The following is a 20,926-nucleotide window of genomic DNA, read 5'->3' on the forward strand; positions in this document are numbered from 1 at the left end:
GTCCTCTCGTGTACGTAAGCCGAGCGTCGCCTGCCTCGGAGTCCCGTCTTTCACAGGAAGCCAGCGCGGCACAGCTGAGGCAGCACAGCTTCGGGCTCTTGACTGGCCGCTCGGGGCAGGACCTGGGTCGGCCTCTGGGGCTGTGCTCCGGCTGTGTCCACACCAAACTTCCTTTCCCTGTTAGAAAGAATCCCTGGGCCGGCGCCACGGCTCACTAGGCTAATCCTCTGCCTGCGGCGCCGGCACACCAGGTTCTAGTCCCGGTCGGGGCGCTGGATTCTGTCCCAGTTGCCCCTCTTCCAGGCCAGCTCTCTGCTGTGGCCCGGGAGTGCAGTGGAGGATGGCCCAGGTGCTTGGGCCCTGCACCCCATGGGAGACCAGGAGAAGCACCTGGCTCCTGGCTTTGAATCAGCGCGGTGCACCGGCTGTAGCGCGCTGACCGAAGCGACCATTGGAGGGTGAACCAACAGCAAAGGAAGACCTTTCTCTCTGTCTCTCTCTCTCACTGTCCTCTCTGCCTGTCAAAAAATTAAAAAAAAAAAAAAAGAAAAAAAAAAGAATCCCTGGAGCCCGACTTTTTGTGTGGATTTCATTTTTGAAGCTTGGTGTCTTTCTCAGAAATGAGGAATTCTGGGTTTCATGTATCTGCTGTTCCATCATTCTGATTTACTGAGCTCGTCTGGAAATGTCAGGACAGACTTACGTGTTCCCAATTATTATTTCGTTCTCATCAGCTGGGCCTTGGCGGTCTAATCTCCTGGGTGGTGAGGCCAAGCCTGCGTAAGGAGCCCCTCCCGGGGACCCCGCGTGCCGTGGGGGCGCCAGCGGGGCTTCCCTGCCTTGGTTGGGGTCCTGCTTCCCCCGGGCCCCTCTGCTTCCTCTTCACTCACAAGGTGGGGGCGCGTCCACCCTCCCCCCCCCCAGTGCCTCCATGATGTCATTGTCCAGACCGCAGGACAGCTTCCCCCAACTCCCCCTCCCAGGTGCTACCTCACTGCGCGCCACCTGAGCCCTCCAGTGTCACTGTGTTCTGTTCCCGTGTGTGGAAGACTGTCGTTGGGGCCAGCGCTCTGCCACAGCAGGTTAAGACAGTGCCGGCATCGCATGTGGGCGCCGTCCACGTCTCGTCTGCTCCACTTCCAATCCAGCTCCCTGCCAGTGTGCCTGGGAATACGACCCAGCAGAAGCTCCTGGCTTCGGCCTGGCCCAGCCCCCACGTCGCAGCCAACAGATGGAAATAGCTCTGTGTGTCTCTGCCTTTCAAATAATGCAATCGATATCTTACGAAAGAAGACGGTCTGATCACGTGAAGCTGAAAGTCACGGTCCCAGAGCTGGCGTTGGGGCACAGCAGGGTAAGCCACTGGCTGCGACGCCAGCATCCCACGTGGGCACCGGTTCAAGTCCTGGCTGAGATCCGTGTCCTTGTTAATGGCCTGGGAAAGCAGTGGAAAGCGGCCCGAGTGCTTGGGGCTCTGCACCCACGTGGGAGACCCGGGTAGAGTTCCAGGCCTCTGGCTTAGGAAGTCCATCCTGGTCTCCCATTTGGGGAGTGAGCCGGTGGATGGAGGAGCTCTCTGTCTGGGGTTCCCTCTCGATCACTCCTTCAAATGCATAAATCTTATTTTAATAAAGGAGACAAAGGCCCCGCCCCAGCACCCCTGCTCTGGCTGGGAGTGCCCCTGGCAGCCCTCCTCCTGCTCCCAGGGGAGCCCGGATGCCTGGGTGAAGAGAAGACCCCTGCCGGGAGGGAGGGGGGACTGCAGGAGGCGGAGGCGCCCAGCACCCAGTCCCGGGTGGGGAGGCCCCGAGCGGGCACCAGAAACAGCAGCAGCGTGGGAACAGGACCCCGCCCTGGGGGCTGCCCGCCGACTCGGGCGCTGGGGTTTGGCTGTCTCGGGGTTGTGAGCTGCTCTGGCCCCATTGGCGACCCTGCGGGAAGTGATTGTGTCAAGACAATCACTGTGACAGGCAAGACCCCTGCTGGGTCCCTCCTGCGGGCCCCCGGGGGAGCTGTGGCGCAGGCACCGAGGAGGGGCCGGGCTCGGCACGCACGCCTTGTGGAGACCGCTGTGGTATCCTCACTGTCCTGCAGCTGTTAGGGTTCGGCATCTCCTGGTGGCCCCCGCGCTGCCCGCGGCTGTCGCACACACCAGTGGGCAGGAGAACAGAGGCACAGCTGCACTGGGCTAAGTGACAGGCCTCGCACAATGCGGGAGCCGCGTCTGCCCCCCGATGTAGCGACGCGCGCGTGTGCGGGCCTCGAGCTGTGTACTTGATAACGTAGAATCTGTGTGCTGCACTTTCCCTTCTGAGAAACAAACCCTAAACTCGATTGTTTTTAAAGGTTCGTTTTGTTTATTTGAAAGGCAGAGTTATGGGGGCAGGCGTGGCTGGAGGGAGGTGGAGAGGGAGAGAATCTTCCATCCACTGGTTACTCCCCAAACTGGGTCTGGACCAGGCTGGAGCCAGGATCCCCTTCCAGGTCTGCCACGCGGGTGCAGGGGCCCAGGCACTGGGCCGTCTTCCACTGCCTTCCCCGGTGCATTGGCAGGGAGCCGGATCGGACGTGGAGCAGCCGGGACTCGCCCCGGATGCCGGCGTCACAGGCAGCAGCTTTACCGCCACGCCACAGCTGCAGCCCCGAGCTCACTTCTCGGCGGGGGCAGGGCTGTCTCGCGATCGCTTTAAAGACATCTCGGTGCTTCTGGTGAAACATAAGCGAGGCCTGGCGCAGCCTGTCCCGTTTCGGCAGGAGCCGGTTAGCGCCGTGTCAGCGCCTGTCTGGAAGCTGCGGCTCTGCTCGGGCACCGGTGACCCAGGCTGCTGGGGCCGTGGGACGCGTGGGTCAGGAGGGGCCGGTGGGGGTTCCACGTCGTGACCCTGCCACGCTGCTTATCCCCCACCAGTGATCCCCAAGGTCACCAGGCACCTGCTCGCCAACCCCGTGTTCACCTGCATCGTCCTGGCCGCCTGCATGGAGATCGCCGTGGTGGCCGGCTTCGCGGCCTTCCTGGGGAAGTACCTGGAGCAGCAGTTCAACCTCACCACCTCCTCCGCCAACCAGCTGCTGGGTGAGTGCCCCCAGCCCCCAGGGCACGCAGGCTGTGGCGCGTCCAGGCCCCCCCAGGGCCCAGGCTCGCGGCAGGGAGCTCAGGAGCCTCTCCTCGCCAAGACTGCTTGCCTGGGCGATGGCCCCGGGTTTGTGAGGATGAAGGCCGCATTGTTCAGTGCACACAGGAGCCTCGAGAGAGAGAGGAAAGCTGGGGGAAGGGAGCAGCAGGGTGCGGGGAGAGGCCGGGCCCCAGGCAGCTGGAAGAGTTGCAGAGTTCTGGGTCCGAAGCCCCACTAGCCAACAAGAGGATTCATACGGCCCCGGCACAGTGGGATTCCGACAGACGTTTGTCTGGGAGGAGGGAGCCTTGATGCCTGAGCACAGCGTGGAGGGGGCGCACGCGGGGGCCGGTGTGTCAGCCCGTCCCTGCAGCTGGGTGTCCCCCGGGACCTGGCCGTCTCCACTAGGAAGCCCAGCCCTCCCCGCACCGAGTGATGGGGTCGGGCCACTGCCCTCCATTGTGTCTTCTTCGCTCATGACTCTGGACTCCCACTGTCCCGGGAGGCTTGCCTCCAGGAGGGGTCAGCAGAACGCAGCCAGCGCTTGGCCTCGGCGACGCCCTGAGCGAGAGGGGGAAATTCGCTGTCCGTGGTTCACGTGGGGACTGCTGCTGGCCCGGGGCCCTCTGGGGTGGGCCGAGACCTGGGCTCACCTCCTCGTTCCTCTGCCGCCGTCCCCTCGGCTGTAGGTGCTCTGGCCTTGGGGGTGTGTCCCGTCTACGCTCCGTGCCCCCGTTTGTCTCCCAGACATTGGCACGTGCGCTCAGGGAGCTGCTGCAGCACTGGGCGGTCTGGCCAGCACCTGCCCTCTGCCCAGGCCCTGCTGCTGGCATCACCTCCCTAGTGTGGACGCTGGGGGACTGGTTCCACGGGGGGACTGGCAGGAAGCGCTCGTAGGCAGCTCCTGCAGCCCTGGGCGGAGGAACCGTGCAGTCATCCTGGGTATCCACGCTGGGCTCTGAGCCCTTTGAGTCCAGGAAACACAGGTGACCACGGGCTGATGGCGCTGGCTTGTGAGTCAAGACAGACAGGGCTCCGTCTGCACAGGTTACTGCGACGAGGGTGCGAGAGAGGGGAAGCCAGGATGGCTTGGAGAAAAGGGACCCAAAGCCTCTGGTTGCCATGGTTATGGTCTTCACCAGGCGACACCCCCCACCGCCCCTCTGGGAAGTGAAAGCCAGCCCTGCCCTGGCCCTTGGGGCATGGCTGTTCTGTGGGGCCGTCCCTGCACACAGCCCCACCCTGTACACCGGTTCCCTGGATCCAAAATCAGCCCTGGGGCCGGGCCGAGTTGGGCACCTGGAGACATGGCTGGACTGGACAGGACTTCCTCCAGGAAGCTGCTTCCTTGTGGAGAGAAAGAAACGGGAAAACCCAGAATTAACAAGGCAGCTTCGAGAGCAGGAGACGGAAGAGACGGCCAGGCTGGGACGCTGGGCGGGGTTGGGGGCTGGGGGTCCACACAGGGCCCCCTGCAGGGGCACGGCAGCCATGGAGGAGGGACTGGGGGGGAGCCAAGCACAGCGGGGCCTGAGCTTGGCCAGGGAGCAGGGCGGTGCCCACGGGCCACTCCAGAGGGCGGTCTCGGTGCCACGGTGGGGAGCCCACACATGGATACGGACGCTGCCAGAGCAGGTGGTGAGACGGCCTGTGGTCCTTGCAAGGGTCACTCCTGCCGTCTCCTGCAGAGCTGGGCGTCCCTGGCTGTGTTTTCTTGGCCTAAAGTTAAAGTTAATTCGCGTTCCCTGAGCTCGTGGCAGCTGGTCTGAGCAGCCGACTGACCCAGAGCTTGGGCTGATTGGCAGGGAGGAGGCGGGCTCGACAGACGGGTGGCCATGCACAATGCACACGGTAGAATGCCATGGTGATTTACGCGGGGTTGTGGGTGAGACGCACCGAACAAAGCAGCATCCAGAGGACCCCGTGGTTCTGAAGTCCCGGGGTCCCCGAGACTCGGGGTGACGGGGCCAGGGCTCCGACTGCAGAGTGAGAAGTGCGTGCCAGTGGCGCGGCCGGCACGAACTCACCGGAGTCACCGCTGCCGCCTCCGAGGGGGGCCGAGCAGACCGGGTGCTGCGTGAGCTTCGGGGAGCCTCCAGGCCCTGCCCGAAACCCTCCCCAGCCGGAGTAGAAGAGAGAGTGGAACCCGGGACTGGCACAGAGCCCAGAGCCCAGAGCCCAGAGCCCAGCATGGCTGCAGTCGCTCATGTTTCTCAGACGCCTGCAGGGCCGACCTGAGCGGCCGTGTCGTGGCCCCTAATGGTGTCGGGTGAACGTGTGAGCTCTCCACAGCCGATTTCCCCGTGTCTGCCCCCCTCCAATCTTCTGTGGCTCTTGGGGACAGATATCAAGGCCCCCTAAAGATTCTGGGGGTGTTGGGGAGGCAGCAACTCCGCAGGGGGTCACGGGAAGCTCACGGGCAGCCCCAGGCCACCGCCCGCCCGCGTGGGGCCCGCCCGCCCGCCTGCTCACCACCGGCGCCCTCTCCGGCCAGGGATGACGGCGATCCCGTGCGCCTGTCTGGGGATTTTCCTGGGCGGTCTCCTGGTGAAGAAGCTCAGCCTGTCCGCCCTGGGGGCCATCCGGATGGCGATGCTGGTCAACCTGGTGTCCACCGCCTGCTACGTGTCCTTCCTCTTCCTGGGCTGCGACACGGGCCCCGTGGCCGGCGTCACTGTGCCCTATGGAAACAAGTGAGTACGGGGCAGGGCCTCCACCCAGGCTGCTCTCCCTGGGGCACCAGTGACCCTGAGCAGAGGGACCCTGGAGACTGGGTGGGGGGGTGCAAAGCAGCCGTTCGCCGACCCCTGCACGGGGCCCAGGCCCCTGTCATAGGCTTTGGGTCCTGCACGGATGGGAGGACAGCAGGTCAGAGAGGCAGCCGGCAGGTTCCCTCAGCAATTCCTCGAACTCACAGAGGCTGCAGGGGCTGGCACAGGCCTGGCCGCCTGCACACCTGCACACCTTGGTCACCCCGGGTGGCAGTGCCCAAGGCCGTGATCCCGCTGTGACTACCGTGGTCACACTGCACTGTTCAGGGCACAGTGGCCAGGTCAAGTGTTTCCCGTCCACTGGGGGTTGACGCTGTAGTGTAGACCCCGGGGGGTGGAGAGGGAAGGAATGATTGGGGGAAGCCACTTGTCCTATGTCCTGGCTGCCATCACAAAACCCGAGTCCAGGCAGACCCACCCTCAGAGGGAACTGTGGGGCAACCCGTCCGTCCAGGGCCAGCAGTGGCCTGCAGGTCCCCAGTTCCTCTGTCCCCACCACCAGCCTCTTCCTCCAGGCAGGCTGTCAGGTTGCACCTGCAGTTAAGGTGGAAAGCGCCCCCCCCCCAGACACAAGGGCAAGTGAGCAGGCAGGCAGAGCAGAGGCAGTGGGAGCCCCGCTCAGTCCAGGAACCTGCACCCCACCCTCCGCCGTCCGGGCGTGGTGGTTCGCACCTGCCATAGGGAGCTGCGCTTGCTGTGGACTGCCTGGCTCACGGGGAGGGGAGGCGGTGACGGGCGCCCAGGCTGTCACCGTAGTGACTTCTTCCAGAAGACAGAGCAGGTGCAGGAGCCGCTGCCCATGCCTGTCTGTCCACGCTGGTGCAGTTGTGTGAGGCTGGGCGAGCGATGCCCCCCGGCCCTGCCTTGGTGTCCTTGTCTGGGAGGCCCATGGGGTTTCCCTGGGAGCAAACGATGTCCCGTCAAGCAGCCCACGCGTGTGAGTGGCCAGTGTGGCCGCCACGGCCTGAGTAAGTGGTGGCACGAGGGGCCCAACCACTCCCCCCTTCCTCAGTCGCTGGTGTTGCTCTCTGCTCGCAGCGCGAGACGTCTTAGCACTGTCCCGGCAGGCGGTGGCGTCCCTCGGGCATGGGGTGGTCACAGCCACCACTCCGCCTGCAGCCATGGGTGAAGCCCTGAAAAGGACGAGGACCAGGCCATGGGGGCAGGGTTGGGGGACCTACGTGTGCAGCTTCCTGTGGGCCCGGGAAGGGCGCTGAGCCGAGATTGCAGCGATAGAGAGCAATGGTGTGGAGGGAGTGGCCCTGGGCTGAGGGCACAGGGGACAGGTGCTAACAGGGGTCCCGCAGAGCTGGACTCGGCCCCCACCCCGTTGGCCACCCTTCCCACCCCCGTGCACAGGGCCCTGGGCTGAGACAGGAACAGGAGCAGCAGGGGAGTTCCCAGGATGACCTGCATGGGGGTGGGGGACGGCTGTCCCGGGGTGGCCTGCTTCTCAGGGGTCCCAGGTTGACCTGCACGGGGAGGAGGGGGGACTGTCCCGGGGTTGCCTGCTTATCAGGGGTCCCAGGCTGACCTGCACGGGGCGGGAAGGCTGTGCCGGGGTGGCCTGCTTCTCAGGGGTCCCAGGATGACCCGCACGGTGGGTGGGGGGACGGCTGTCCCAGGGTGCCCTGCGTCTCAGGGGTCCCAGGATGACCTGCATGGGGCAGGGGAGGGGGGTGCTGTCCCGGGGTGGCCTGCTTCTCAGGGGTCCCAGGATGACCTGCACGGGGCGGGGGGAACGGCTGTCCCGGGGTGGCCTGCTTCTCAGGGGTCCCTGGTGCCTTCCTCTTGCAGCTCAGTGCCGGGGGCGGCCCTGGCCCCCTATTCCTCCTGCAATAACAAGTGTGAGTGCCAGACCGACTCCTTCACCCCGGTGTGCGGGGCCGATGGCGTGACCTACCTGTCCGCCTGCTTCGCCGGCTGCACCAGCACGGTAAGGGCACGGGACGGGGTGGGGTGGGGGGCACCCAGGACAAGGATAGAAGCAGGTGCCGCAGCCAGGCCCAGTGCCGCCGGCCTTGCCCAGGCTGTGCCCATGCTCTGCTGGGGAGACTGCCCTGGGCCTCCTGCCGAGTGGGCTCCCTCACGGGAAGCTCCCTGTACAGCCTCAGAGGCCAGATTCACAGCTGGCTGCGGGTGGAGCCAGAGGGCGGGCTGTGGCTCAGAGCCCTCCCAGGAGCCGCACAGGTAGTGAGCCCCCCGGCGCTGGAGGTGTGTAAAGAACAGCTGGGAAGGCGTTCCTCGGGGCATCTCCCAGGCCCGAGGCCCGAGGCCCAAGGCCTGACCCTGACCTGTTTGGGAGCAGACGCCGGCGTCAGCACGTTTAAGCCCCTCCTCCCCTGGTGTTTCGATGTCTCCAGGGCCAGCCCTGCTGGCCACTGCAGGTCCTGTCCTGCGCAGGCTCTGCCCACCAGCTGGCCCCACCCTGCCCTTGCCGACACGGCCAGGTCCCTGGGGGCTCAGTGGCCCCTGCTTCAGCACCCTGCTCTGGTGGAGGTGGGAGCTGAGTTCCAGAAATCCTATCTGTCAAGAAACGGGCTCGCGGCTGAGCTGCCCCGAGCGTCCATCCTTGTGCGTCCCCCCACCCCCCCACACCAGGGACTGTGCCAGCCAGAGACACCTGCAGGGCTGGGGCAGCAGAAACAGGGGCCGCCTCCCTGACCGTCCCAGCCGCCTCCCTGGCCGTCCCAGCCGCCTCCCTGACCGTCCCAGCCGCCTCCCTGACCGTCCCAGCCGCCTCCTGGCCATCCTGGCTGCCTCCCTGGCCATCCTGGCCGCCTCCTGGCCATCCTGGCTGCCTCCCTGGCCATCCCGGCTACCACAGGGATCAGCTCCTGAGCCCCTGCAGGTCCCAGAACCACGGATGCGCGGTCCCTCGTATGAAGCCATGTGATGTCCACGCAAAACCTGCACGCGTGCTCCTGACGTCCTGGGGTCCCTGCGGTGGCCAGGCACCAGCTCATTCTCGTGGGATCAGCCGAGCGCACGGTGCACAGCAAATTCAAGCTTTGCTCTCTGGAATTCTTTCCAGTATTTTCAAACTGCTGTTGGTTGAATGCAGGCATGGAGGAGTCACGGGCACAGGCTGACCGTGGGCCGCGTCTGACCAATGGTGTGACTGCTGTGACCTGAGCCAGCTTTGTTCCGGGCATGTACCTGGGCTTGTGGCCTCTCTGGAAAGGATGGGGGTCGTCGGCAGAGCACCCACACCCCTGGCAGGCGGTGGTCAGCCGGGCTCAGGCATGGGGGCTCCCAGACAAGTGCCGGACCTCAGCTCAGCCACGCTGTCCGGGACAGCGCCCCTTAGGCCAGAACGACTCTCCTCCTGTGAGTTTCCTGGCTGGCTCCCCAGGCCGAGGCTCTGCACACCCCAGCCTGAGCAACGTACGCTCTGTCGGAAGGGACTTGTAAACCCTGGGAAGCCGCCGTGCGGGAGCCCCTGCGTAGCTCAGGCCCCACGGCGGGCAGGCGACTGAGGGGAGCAGCCTGTGTTCACTCTGAAGCGAGGCAGAGTGGTGATGGACGTGTGGGCAAGCAGCACTCGGGCGCCGGAGCTGCCTGGCCGCGGCTCCATGAGCACAGCCCAGGGCCGTCCACAGCCGTGGGAAAAGGAACCTGCGCGCGCGTTAAAGGATCACAAGGAGGCGCGGCCAGCGGCTCGCGGGTGGTTCCCCCACCCGAGGACTGGGGGGCAGGCGGATGACTTGCAGAGTCTGCGTGGATTTCAGACGTGAAACGGTCGTGTCCCACCTTGCAGGAAGGCGAGCTTTAAAGCCGCTGACGCTACAGGCTGGGGGCCCGGCTCGGCTGGCCTGGCCGCTGGGGAGCCCGCTGGGTCACGGCTGGACACTGGTTCCAGCGGGGTGGAAGGAGTGGTCGCGTGCGGGGCCAGCCTGTGCCATGAAGGGCGAGCGGGGGTTGGCTGGGCCACCAGGCTAGGGGTGACGGCTCAGCACTGAGGGTGCACAGACAGGTGTGGGGGTCGCACCTCGTGATGGTGCAGCGGCTCGGAACGGTGGCAGGGGACAGGAAGCTGCACGGAGGGCCCGAGGGGCCTGGCACACTGTGAGCTTCAGGCCCTGTGCTCCCCCGCCCCTCCCTGCTCCGTGGCACACAGCAGAGCAGATCCTGCCGCCCCAGGCTGCCACATCGGGCAGAAGCCAGCTCTCTGAGGGTGGGGGCAGGAGGACCAGGACTCGGCTCCCGCCTGGTGCACTGGCCTGGCTGTGAGCTGTCGTGGGGCCCGTGGGGGACGCCTGGGAGAGCTCCCTGCTCTGGCTGTGGGCATCCACAGGGAGCCCCCAACCCATCCGGCCACCTCTCGGGAGGGGGAGAGGCGGGTGGGGTCTCTGCCATCACTGGAGGATTTGGAGTGCATCACTCGAACGCCAGCTCCTATGCTACTCTGCCTGCCTGTCACTGCGAACCGACACTGCTCTCAGGATCCCCCTCGGGGCCCAGGTACGGCAGCTGCAGGGCGGCCGCCTCCTGCGCCAGGGGAACACAGCTGCCCAGTGCTCGGCCCCCTCCTGGCCACTGTCCTTGGGTGACTTTGGCACAAGAGCCCAGGGCCCCGTGTACCCAGGGTGCTCCCGGCTTCCTTAGCAGTGCCTGAGCCCAGATACAGGGCTTGGCCCTGCCTTGGCCCTGCACCCCCTGCTGGGGAGGTTTGGGGAGGTCCCTGACGGGCTTCATGGCCAGCCGGAGTGGGCACTGTGCCAGCCCCAGTCCAAGAGAAAGATGGCGCCTTCACAGGTGGACCTGTGTCGGGAGGGATTTTCCAAGTCTCGGGTGGGGTTGGGTAGTTTCTTCCTCTGTAGCCCCCATGGCGGGGGGGGGTCTGTGTCGGGATGTAGGTGCTACTTCAGATTACTTGTTACCCCAGAGAAGGCCCATGGTGACACGGCACCCACAGGGGGCTCTGTCCTGACAGCTCGGTGCAGCCCCACGCCTCATTCCTGGGGCTGGAGTCAGAACTCAGTTCCCAGGGTGCTTGGCCGTGGCCACCCCGAGAGACCCAGCCCCCTGTCATGCCTGAGCTTGGAGTCCACAGTGCCCCCAGGACCCAGGCTCATGTGTCTCCCCGCTTCTGCCGCTGCAGCGATGGGGGAGGCCAGGCGGGCTGACCCGGCCCAGGGCTGCAGGCGGGCTGACCCGGCCCAGGGCTCGGGGAGGAGCTGGAATGTTCCTTCACTCAGCAAGGCCTTCATCCTGTGCGAGCCGACCCTCTCCCGGGCGGCGGAGCACTTGGGAGCAGCCACGGCGGTCTCTGGGTTTGTTAGCGGTGGGGCTGGGGACGGGGCAGGGCTGGGCAGAGGCAGGCAGGTGCACGGCTGTCACTTCCTGCTGGGTCTCGGCACTGCGCTGGTCACGGGGCTGCCAGAGAGGCAGAGGAGCCCGGAGGGACAGCGGACGGTGGATGGGCGAGGGCGGGCTTGTGATAGACACCCCCAGGGTGGAGCCTGGGCTGCCCACCCTGAGACACCTGCTCAGGGCCAGCCCTCGGGAGGACAGGGCGGCCCCACAGTCTCCCCCCCACCCCCGCCCACCCAGCCTGGGGCACAGCCCTGTGGACAGCTGCTCAGGGGCGGGGCCTGGGGCAAAAAAAAAATCCGTACACCGATCTGTGGGTTCCACGGGAAAGGAGGGGCACGGTGGGCAGAGGGGAAGAAGGGGAAATGCCACGGGGCGGGGCGGGGGCCGTGCGCTGAGGCCGGCCTGACCCGGGTGTGCTGGGGAACCCCAGCCGTCCCTGTCCCCGGGGAATAGCTGAGCCGGGGGCGGGTGCTGGGTCCTTTACCTGCTGCTTTCCCTGTGTTGCTGCTGAAAGCCAGGCACCATGGGGGCCTTCACTGGCCGGGCCCGCCTCCTTAGCCCAAGCCCCTCCTCTTGCCATCAGGGATCCCTGGAGCAGGAGGCAGCCATGGGGACCACGCCTGGGCAGGGGCAGCAGCGGGATGGACCAAGCTCCCCGCCTCCCTTCTCTCCGCCGCCTCCTGTGTTGGTTAACACAGACAGGGCTCGCACCCAGGGCTGGGGCTCAGCCTCCCAGGGCGGCCCCACCATGTTGCGATGCCCGGCCGGAGCCGGCGCCAAATGCCCGGGGCCTGGTTTACTTCTTCTCGTGCACTTCAGTGCAATCATGGCCATGCCAGGAGGACGGGCCGGCGAGTAATGGCGACGTGAGCGGTGGAAACGTGGTCCCCTCCCCGTCGTGCCAGGGGTGCATTTGCTGAGGGTTCTGGAGAATGGAATGGAAACCCACGGAGACAAGCCACGCTCCTTCCCCGCTCCCCGCCCCTCCCCTGCTCCCTGCCCCTCCCCTGCCCCCCGCCCCTCCCCCGCTCCCCGCCCCTCCCCTGCCCCCCGCCCCTCCCCTGCTCCCTGCCCCTCCCCTGCCCCCCGTCCTGCCTGCCTCCCTGCAGCCTCCTGAAAACCAGCTCCTTAACTCAGGCCTGACGGGCGGGCGGACGGAGCGCCACGGGGCGCGTTGAGCCAGCGCACGGCTGGGATCTGCCCGCTGCCGCCGCCCCCGCCAACCGGCTGAACGCTTGCCTTGCAGAACTTCACGGGCTGCGCCTGCCTCGCCACTGTGCCCGCCGAGAACGCGACCGTGGTGCCCGGGAAGTGCCCCAGCCCTGGCTGCCAGGAGGCCTTCCTCACCTTCCTGTGTGTGATGTGTGTGTGCAGCATGATCGGAGCCATGGCCCAGACGCCCTCCGTCATCATCCTCATCAGGTGAGCGCGCCGCTGCCCGCCCCCGCCGTGCGGGCCCCCAGTGAGCGTCCCAGGCCAGGGAGGTCAGCTCACAGCTGCCCAAGGCTGACCGGACCTAGGGACACCCGTGGGACCCTGCAGAAGCAGATGGCCTGGCTGTAGCCAGAGCCCCGCCTCCAGCTCCTGCCCTGTGCTGATGAGCTGCGCAGTCTTGGGCACACCCTACCCCCAGGCTTGGCTCCAGTCCCCAGCTCGGGAACCGCTCCTCTGCCAGCCACCTTCAGTGGCATGAGCCCCCAGAGACCCCGTGTGTGCAGCCACCACAGAGACACGAGGCGGCAGGGGAGCAGTGACTGCCCTTGTGCCCGGGGGACCCTGGCGCCAGTCACCCCCGCTCCCCACATGCCCAGCCTCTGGGCCCTGTCGTCACAGGTGAACACTGGGGGGACAGTCACTTGCACAGGTTTGTCACTTTGGGTTAGGCCCCTGGGGTGAGCGGACCTGCACCTGCCAGCATCCAGCACCCGTGTGAAGCGGCTCCATCTGGTTCTCACTGGCGGGGGTGCAGGCCTCGGGCCGGGACGGAGTCGGGCTCAGTGTGTGGGCACCCCGTGTCCGTGTCAGTGGCCTCCCCCTCCTCGCCCATGCCTCCCACGACTCCTGACCTCCTCCCGGGGAAGAGACCCCTAGGGGGCACCGCTGTCGCCTGGATCGTCAGCAAGGCCTTGGAACATGCAGGTGCATTGAGGGTACGAGAGAAACCGCTATTTTATTCTGCGTCTGAAAAGGAAATTCTAACAACGCACGCCTGGTGCTTGCGAGGCTGGGGCCCAGCTCCTGAGCCCACACTCGCTGGCGGCGTTGAGGAGCCCGTCAATCCTTCCAGACGGCGCCGTGGCCATGGCCGTGGGAGTCTAGAATCATCCACGCTGGCCCTGCGTCCACCCCGCCCTTCTCAGGGACGTACATCTGCACGGGAAGATGTGCAGTTTTATCGCCACGCTAACTGCAGCAGCAGAAGGCTCGCATCGTAATCCCGAGTTAAGTTACGGTGCCGCGGCTCAGTGGAATCATGGAAACTCCAGAACGTGGAAGGCGTTAATGGAAGGAACAGTTAGTTGATTATACTTAATGTGCCCGTGGCTAACACCCCCCAGACCTCAGGCACGGACGGCCCCAGGGCAGGTGCCTTACAAGTAGCTCTTTTTTGTTATATAATTTTAGGATGTTCACTCACAAGGCACCAGGAAACTGGGAAATGACCCTCCCCACCCCCAGCGGTACCAAGCCCCCTCCTCCTCCCGCCGCGGCTCCCTGCAAGCCCCGGCCTCTGGGCGTTGGGTCCTGGTGCCTGGCAGGCGCGGCGGGGAGGGCTGTGGAGGTCTCCAGGCTTGGGCAGCAGCTCTGGAGCAGGAAACGCCGAGTCCCTCACACGGTGACGCGGGTGGCTCGGTGACCTCGGCTGGGCCGGAGTGAGCCGCCTCCACTCACACGTGCACCGAGGCCACGCCTCGTGTCCGCCCCTTCCTGCACTTTGCCATCTCAGATGTTCACGGCGGGCGCAAGAGCACAAAGCCCTGGCCCCCACCCTGACCCGAGACCACGGGTGGAGCACCCGGCAGCAAGATGGAAGCCGGCACTCGGGGTTCACCTGCGGTTGGCAGCTGTGAGTGACAGGGAAGCTGGGTCTGTCCAGAAGCACCCAGACGGAGCCCTCCCCGGGCGCGTCCCGGAGTGAGCGGGCGGCTCTCCTTGTGGGAACAGCATGTGCACGCTCTGTCCCCGGTGACGTCACGGCTAAAATGAAGTCGCGTTTCAGGCACTGAGTGCTCCGGCTCCTTAACCCCAGCTCGCCTCACGGCTAGGGAGAACGTTCCATCGCTGTCCTTGGAGTCGGTGCCATTGGATGAATGCGCACAAGGGGAGCCCTGGGGCCGACAGTGGTGTTCAGGAACTCAGGTTTGGGGGGGCGGCCCCAGGCCCCATCCAGGGCCCCCGCCTGGCCCGGTCTCAGCCACGACACCGCCAGGCTCCCTACCTGGACATGCACAGTGGGTGAGAAGCGTGTTGCTTCTGCTTCGGCTGCACCCCGGCTGGCTCCGGAACCCACCTTGCAGGCTTTCCCACTGCTGTGATCAGACGCGGGAGCTGTGGCCAGTGGGCGGCCCAGGGCAGGGCGGCCGGGCCAGGTCTCCACTGAGGTTCACTTCCTGGTCAGGGACGGCCACTCTCGGGGGCCTGTTGCAGAGGGCTGACCGCTCTCCCCAGGGCTCCACCCCACAACCCAGTCACCTCCCAGAGGGGACGACGGACTTCTGGGTGTGGACCTGGCGAGGCCATGGTCAGTCTGCTGGTCACCAGGAAGCCGAGGACACACACGCCCATGGGTCCAGCCAGGTGCAGTCCAAGTCCAGTCTCCTGGGGGGCGCACTGTCCCTAGTGTGTCTCCTTCAGAACTGACCACAGGTCTCCATGCGTCCTGGGGGTCTCCCTGGTCTCCCCGCTGGAGCAGCTCGGGGCCCTGCCCCATCTTCGTCCCACCTCTCCCTCTCATTCCTTCAACACCAAGCACGGGTGGGGCTGCCTGGGTCCTCACAGCACACAGCTGCCAGCTGTCCACTCAGCACAGACCACAGCCACACCATCCTGGGGTTCAGGCGCTGGCCTCGTGGAGCGAAGCCTGGTGTCAGGTAGACAGTGACGGGGCTGAGAGATGGCACCCAGACAGACGGTGACGGGGCAAGAGATGGCACCCGACCGGTGCTGGGGCTGTCACTGCTTCCTGAGCCCTGTGTACCAGCAGTCGGCCCAGTGCTGCACTGTGAGAATTTCTAGAGGTGTGCTCGAACCGCCCTTGGGGGCCAGGGAGATGGCACTGGACCGAGGGCAGTGATGGTGAAGAAGCCGTTCCACCCCCCGGGGCTCTGAGACCCGGTCCCCGTGAGCGGAGTGCGTCCTGTGTGGTCCGTGCAGGCGTCCAGCCACATGGGTCTGGGGAGCTTCACAAATACCCGAGAACCCCCGAGGTGCCGTGGAAGAGGCCGATGGTCCCGCGGGGCCCGCCCTCGAGCAGGCCAGGCCCGTGGCGACGTCTCCAAGAGGGAGAGCAGGACCGGCGGTGACCTTTGCCCTCTGTGTCTCCACACGCAGGACTGTCAGCCCGGAGCTCAAGTCCTACGCCCTGGGAGTGCTCTTCCTGCTGCTGCGTCTCTTGGGTAGGTACCTCCTCCTCCTCCTCCCGGCCCCTAGGGAGGTGCGCCCTCTCGCCAGGTGAGCACACTCCGGGAAGCCGTCGCTTGTCCTGGGTTTGTCTGCGTTCTCGGTGACGCCGCGACCCTCTGAGGACCCGCGTGTGCGGCACGATCTGCATTTCTGCCCCGCCTGGCGGGGGCCGCGTCCCGGGGCCGCCGCTGGGGAGGGGCGTTCACGGCAAACGTGGCGACCTTTGAACTTTCCCAGGCTGGTTGTAGTGCATCTTCCTTGGGTTTCCGGGATGGAGTCGTATTCCCAGGTGCGACACGGACAGAAGGCAGAAAGCCCAACGCCTCTCACTTTTAATATTTTTTCAAAGGTTGTTTATTTGAAAGGCAGAGTTACAGTGATCTTGCATCCACTGGTTCACGCCCCAGATGACTCAACAGCCAGGGCAGGCCAGGTTGAAGCCAGGAGCCCAGGGCTTCTTCCGGGTCTCCTGCAGGGGTGCAGGGACCCCAGGAGGTGGGCCACCCTCCGCTGATTTCCCAGGTGCACTGCAGAGAGCTGCCTGGGAAGTCGAGCAGCTGGGACTCGAACCAGCACTGAAGGCAGCGACTTAACGCTTGCTCCGCAGTGCCGCCCTCCCCGTCCTTAAATTGGCAGAGGGCAGGCGCGGTCGGTGGTTCACCCAGAGCCCCGTGCAGCCACTGGGCTGAAGCACGAAAGGCCAAGCCAGTGGCCGCTCCGGGCTGCACCCGCCTCCGCCCCCCGGGCCACTCTGTGGCCTGTGGAGCAGCCCACGGTGGAGGCCAGGATGAGGAGTAGTTCTGTTCCCGAGGACCGCGGCGCCCGGCCGTAGGCAGGGAGACGGCCGTGGCCTGCACGTGGGAGCAGACTTGGGACTTGCTCACCTGGACCTCGCGGCACCCCCGTTCACAGGACGCAGCGTGGACCACACTCGGAGCGGCTGCGGCACTGCCCGCGTGTCCAGCAGCTGGGACGTGGTTAAATCGCTTACAGTCTGTTATCACGCAGGATCCGCGTTCTCCTTTAAAACCCTGACGAGAAACCATTTGTGGAGCTGTGGCCGGCACGGGTGTGCGGCGGGGAGCCGAGAGGTCTGTGGAGCCCAGGGTTTAGCCAGCACCAGCGTGGGAGCTCCTGGACAAACCCTGCTGTGGCACCTGCTGGCGTCGCCGCACCGTCAGAGGGTGGCTTCTTGACTTTATAAACATTCGTACACGTTTTGCTTTCGTAATGAGATGAACTCTATAGCTGGCGTATGTGAAGCAAAATGGACCCAAAAATTCATGAAGTCCTCCTGGGTATGCCCCTCCCTGTGTGCTGCCCACCACTTCCTGGCCGCCGCCGTGCCTGGGACGAAGCCTCAGCACCCTCAACGCGACAGATCCGTGTCGGCCTCTCCCTGTGGGCAACGGGGAGAGCGTCTCTGCCCACTTCTCCCACATGGAGAGCGGAGACGTGAGGACATCCCAGGTGAAGCCAGGCCGGCAGGAATCCAAACCAGGACGCGTGCCCCTGCCCGGGGAGCCCAGCGGCTGGGGGCACAGCGTCCGCGGGGAGGGCAGCCCCAGCTGCAGGGGCCAGGAGGCCAGGAAGAGGGGTGCACCTGTGGTCCCAGCCAGCAGCTGGGCTCCCTCCCTTCTGAGAATGGGGAAACCATTCCACACACACCCGACGAACCAATCTTTGTTGAGCCCAGGGTGTATGTGAGACACCATGGATGGCCCCCAGGTGAGTGACCCCCACCCTGAGGCTCCCGCCCTCTGGACAGCCGCAGATGTCCAACCTCGAGGATGACCCTGGTGGCTCACAGAAGCCTGGCCAGGTGGCTCTGAAGGGCAGCGGGTCTCCGGGGGCACAGCACCAACACTGAGCAGTCCAAGGTGGGTGTGACCTGATGCCACTCCGGCTGCCACCTGCGGCCACGAAGTGGTCCCCAGCTGCAGGTGCACCCGGCCGGGCACACTGCAGAGCGGGGAGCAGCCCCTGCTCATCTGCAGAGGCCCAGTGTGGCTGAGGCGAGCATCTACGCAGACACTCCTCCGTGAGACAAGTGCCCGTATGATCTCATCTCGTCTAGCTTTCTAGAAAGTCGGACAAGGAACTCGGTGTGGGGGTCGTGGCCAAGATGGGGCTCCAGTCGGAGCTCGGAAGCCCTGCTCTCTGAGGGAGGGGCAGGATTTCCTCTTCCGGTCGCGAGCTCAGGTAAGGATTGGCCTGTGGCCCAACTCCATTTCCTCAGCCACCGTCACCATTAATGAACGTCCCGTGAAGACATCAGCTCCGTGCACAGCCAGCCTGTGTGCTCGCCCCATTCGGGCTGCGAGGACACCACGAGGACACGGCAGCTGAGCCCATGAGCTGCAGGTGGAGCCGGGACAGCTGCAGGCGGCAGGGCCTCGTGACGCCCTGGGGTGGGTTCCTGGGTGTGGAAAGGCCTGGAGAAAGCACTCGCGTGCACGGAGCAGAAGGAACACCCTGGACAGGGGTCCCCAGGGCGAGAGCCTGGCGCTGAGTGACAACTCCTGCGTGTCCTGGGGAGGGCTGGGCTCAACGGGCGCAGAGTGGGAGCCTGACGAGGCCGGGCTTCTGCTGAGCACTGAGGCCGGCGGGAATCACTGGTGTCCTTTAGCCAGGGAGCGGCGGTCGATCCTCAGCACCGTGTTGGATTGGCTCCAGGGCCCCTGCAGGTGGCCACGCCCCTCGAAGCAGGTGGCAGGCGTGCACGTGGCCTGCACCCTGCCCTGCACTTCTCCTCTCCAGGTCGTGGCACCAGGCCACATAAACAGCTGCTACCCGGTGCTGTTCAGGGAAAAGGGAAGAAAAAGTCCGTGCTATTCAGCACGGGTGCAAAGCTTCCAAATCTGGACTGCAGAGAAGGAAGGAGAGCGAGCTTCGTCCACACTGCTTCTCTCCCCGCGTGTCTGCAGCTGGGACCAGGCCAGGCCAAATCCAGGAGTCAGGAAAGCCAGCTGGGTCTCCACAGTGTGGCTGGGTCCAAGCACGTGGACCATCTCCTGCTGTCTTCTCAGGTGCATTAGCAGGGAGCTGGATCTGAAGTGGAGCAGCCGGGGCTAGAACCAGCGCTCCTAAGGAATGCTGGAGGTGCAGGCTGAGGCTTAGCCCTCCATGCCACAGCGCCGGCCTCTCCAGATATTTCCAGTCTGTGACTGAGCCTGAGGATGTGGCCTGGCCAGGGTGTGGGCTCCGAGTGGTGGGCGGCCGGCGTGGCTGAGGGGTCTCCTGTGGAGGTGCAGCAGGTGCAGCCGAGGAGCATGGAGGAGGAGCTGCCCGGCTTAGTGTCTGAATGGCAGGCGCCTGCAGGGAGGACCCTCAGGGCTGGGGCACGCGGTGAGTGCAGACCATGCACTGGGCGGGGGAGGCAAAGGGCAGGGGGGGCCCAGTCCAGCGCTGTCGGACGGAGCTCCCCAGGGTGCTCGCCGTGCTCCCCAGCTGCGTCCACGTGGCTCCCAGGCCGGTCTCGTGTACTGGTTTTATGTGGTCAGCGGCCAACAGAGCCCATTGTGAGGGGGCAGCGCACAAGGGGGCAGGCAGGACAGGATGTGTGCACTGAGCGAGCATTTCTTAGGTGCCAGGTGCCCCTGGCTGCACCGTGGGGCGTGCCTGGACCCCAGGCTCTGCCAGAGCCGACTACGAGATTAGTCAAGCTGTAGCGGCTTATCCAAGGGGCTCAGGACTGAAATAAGAGCACGAGGGCTCCGTTGAGCCCCGGGCTTGAGAAAGTGGGGTGTCCTGGAGGGGCTGCCTGCTGCCGTACAGGGAGAGGGTGCGGGGGAGCTCAGGCCTGGCAGGGCAGCGGCGGAGAGCGGCTCCCGAAATGCCAGCGACCGGGATTTCCCGGGGGACGGAGATCCTCCTCGCCAAGGCTTTCAGCTCAGCCAGAGAATCCCGCAGGGGCCCCGCCTCTTCCTCGCACCGGGAACCGCACAGCCAGGGCCCGGGGCCCTGAAGCTTCTCCTCTGTGAACACATCTCGGGAAACGACTTCCTTAAACAGGGCCGCGGCTTTTGCATTGAAATACATGTCGTCTAGCTGCAGCGGGCAGAGCTGGCATGGGGAGTAGGATCGAGTCCTTCGCCTGTGCGTCTGAAATACCAAACCTGAGACAGACAGCCGCTCGGTGCTTCTCATACCTCGAGGTCATCACCCCTCGGGGTCTCTGTTGGCCTCCGAGGAGCCAGCTTCCGGCAGGACCTGCTCAGGCCTGTATTTGGCCGCACTGAGTGACGCGTCATCCGGGAGGGACTTCCTGCTCACCGGATCAGGCCGGCTGAGGCCTGGGTCTGGCCTTCCCCACACACCTGGGGGCTGCAGGGGGAGCTCCTCCTAGGGGAAGAGCCGTCAGTCAATGACGAGGACGAGATGAATTCAGCCTCGAGCCGACCCTAAACTGTCACCCCGGAGCCGCAGTGTGCTAAGAGTAAGGTAACAGAGGCCTGGCCACAGACAAGCAGTGGGCGTTAAGAGACCCAGCGCCTCGCGTGGAGGAGGAGAAACCACGGAGGCACCCACGGAGCAAGGGGCCGGCCGCCCCTGGTGGGAGTCCCTTCATCTCTGCCTCCTGGAATGCGGAGACGGCCTGAGAAGCTGCCACGGGCACGTGGCCTCCTCGTCTGGAACTCGGGAGGTCTCCGGCCCTCCCCCGGGCTCTGCCATCTGGCGCCGAGCTCCGAGAGCAGCAGAGGAAACGGAGCGCACAGCAGATGGCCCTGGAGGCTCAGGGAGTGGCCCGCTGCAGTCACGCCTGGCGTTCTAGGACGCGTGCTCCCGAGTGGGTCCTCGTGCGCCAGCGCCACGCATGCGCCTATCACACAGCCGTCACTGGAGACCACAGAGCGCACGGTGCCCTGGCTGTGGCGCGCGTCCCACCGTGGACGACAGGACAGGCGTGCGAGGAAGATCACAGGGCAAGGGGTGCCCAGGCTGGGCCCACACTCAGGATTTTATGGCAGCCCTCTGAGACCTGTCGCAGGCACCCCCGGGCCTTCCACACAGGAGCCCAGGGCGTCCCCGAGCGTCCCCGGAGCCCAGGGCGTCCCCGAGCGTCCCTGAGCGTCCCCGGAGCCCAGGGCATCCCCGAGC

At 65.5% G+C, this 20,926-nt stretch overlaps 1 protein-coding gene across 6 annotated transcripts in view; it reads left to right on the forward strand.

Annotated features, from left to right (window-relative positions):
• The window catches only part of SLCO3A1 (solute carrier organic anion transporter family member 3A1), a 158,203-nt gene that overhangs the window by 128,256 nt on the left and 9,021 nt on the right, over positions 1 to 20,926 (forward strand). For all 6 annotated transcript variants that reach the window (XM_070053478.2, XM_070053479.2, XM_089311089.1 and 3 more), the window contains 5 exons: positions 2,909 to 3,073; positions 5,608 to 5,806; positions 7,682 to 7,820; positions 12,450 to 12,625; positions 15,755 to 15,819. In XM_070053478.2, the coding sequence (XP_069909579.1) occupies positions 2,909 to 3,073; positions 5,608 to 5,806; positions 7,682 to 7,820; positions 12,450 to 12,625; positions 15,755 to 15,819 (744 nt within the window). The remainder of the gene's footprint in view (positions 1 to 2,908; positions 3,074 to 5,607; positions 5,807 to 7,681; positions 7,821 to 12,449; positions 12,626 to 15,754; positions 15,820 to 20,926) is intronic.

The sequence above is a fragment of the Oryctolagus cuniculus genome, chromosome 12 (assembly GCF_051225735.1).
Source record: "Oryctolagus cuniculus isolate XC-2025 breed Fujian yellow rabbit chromosome 12, ASM5122573v1, whole genome shotgun sequence".
In the NCBI taxonomy this organism is placed as follows: domain Eukaryota; kingdom Metazoa; phylum Chordata; class Mammalia; order Lagomorpha; family Leporidae; genus Oryctolagus; species Oryctolagus cuniculus.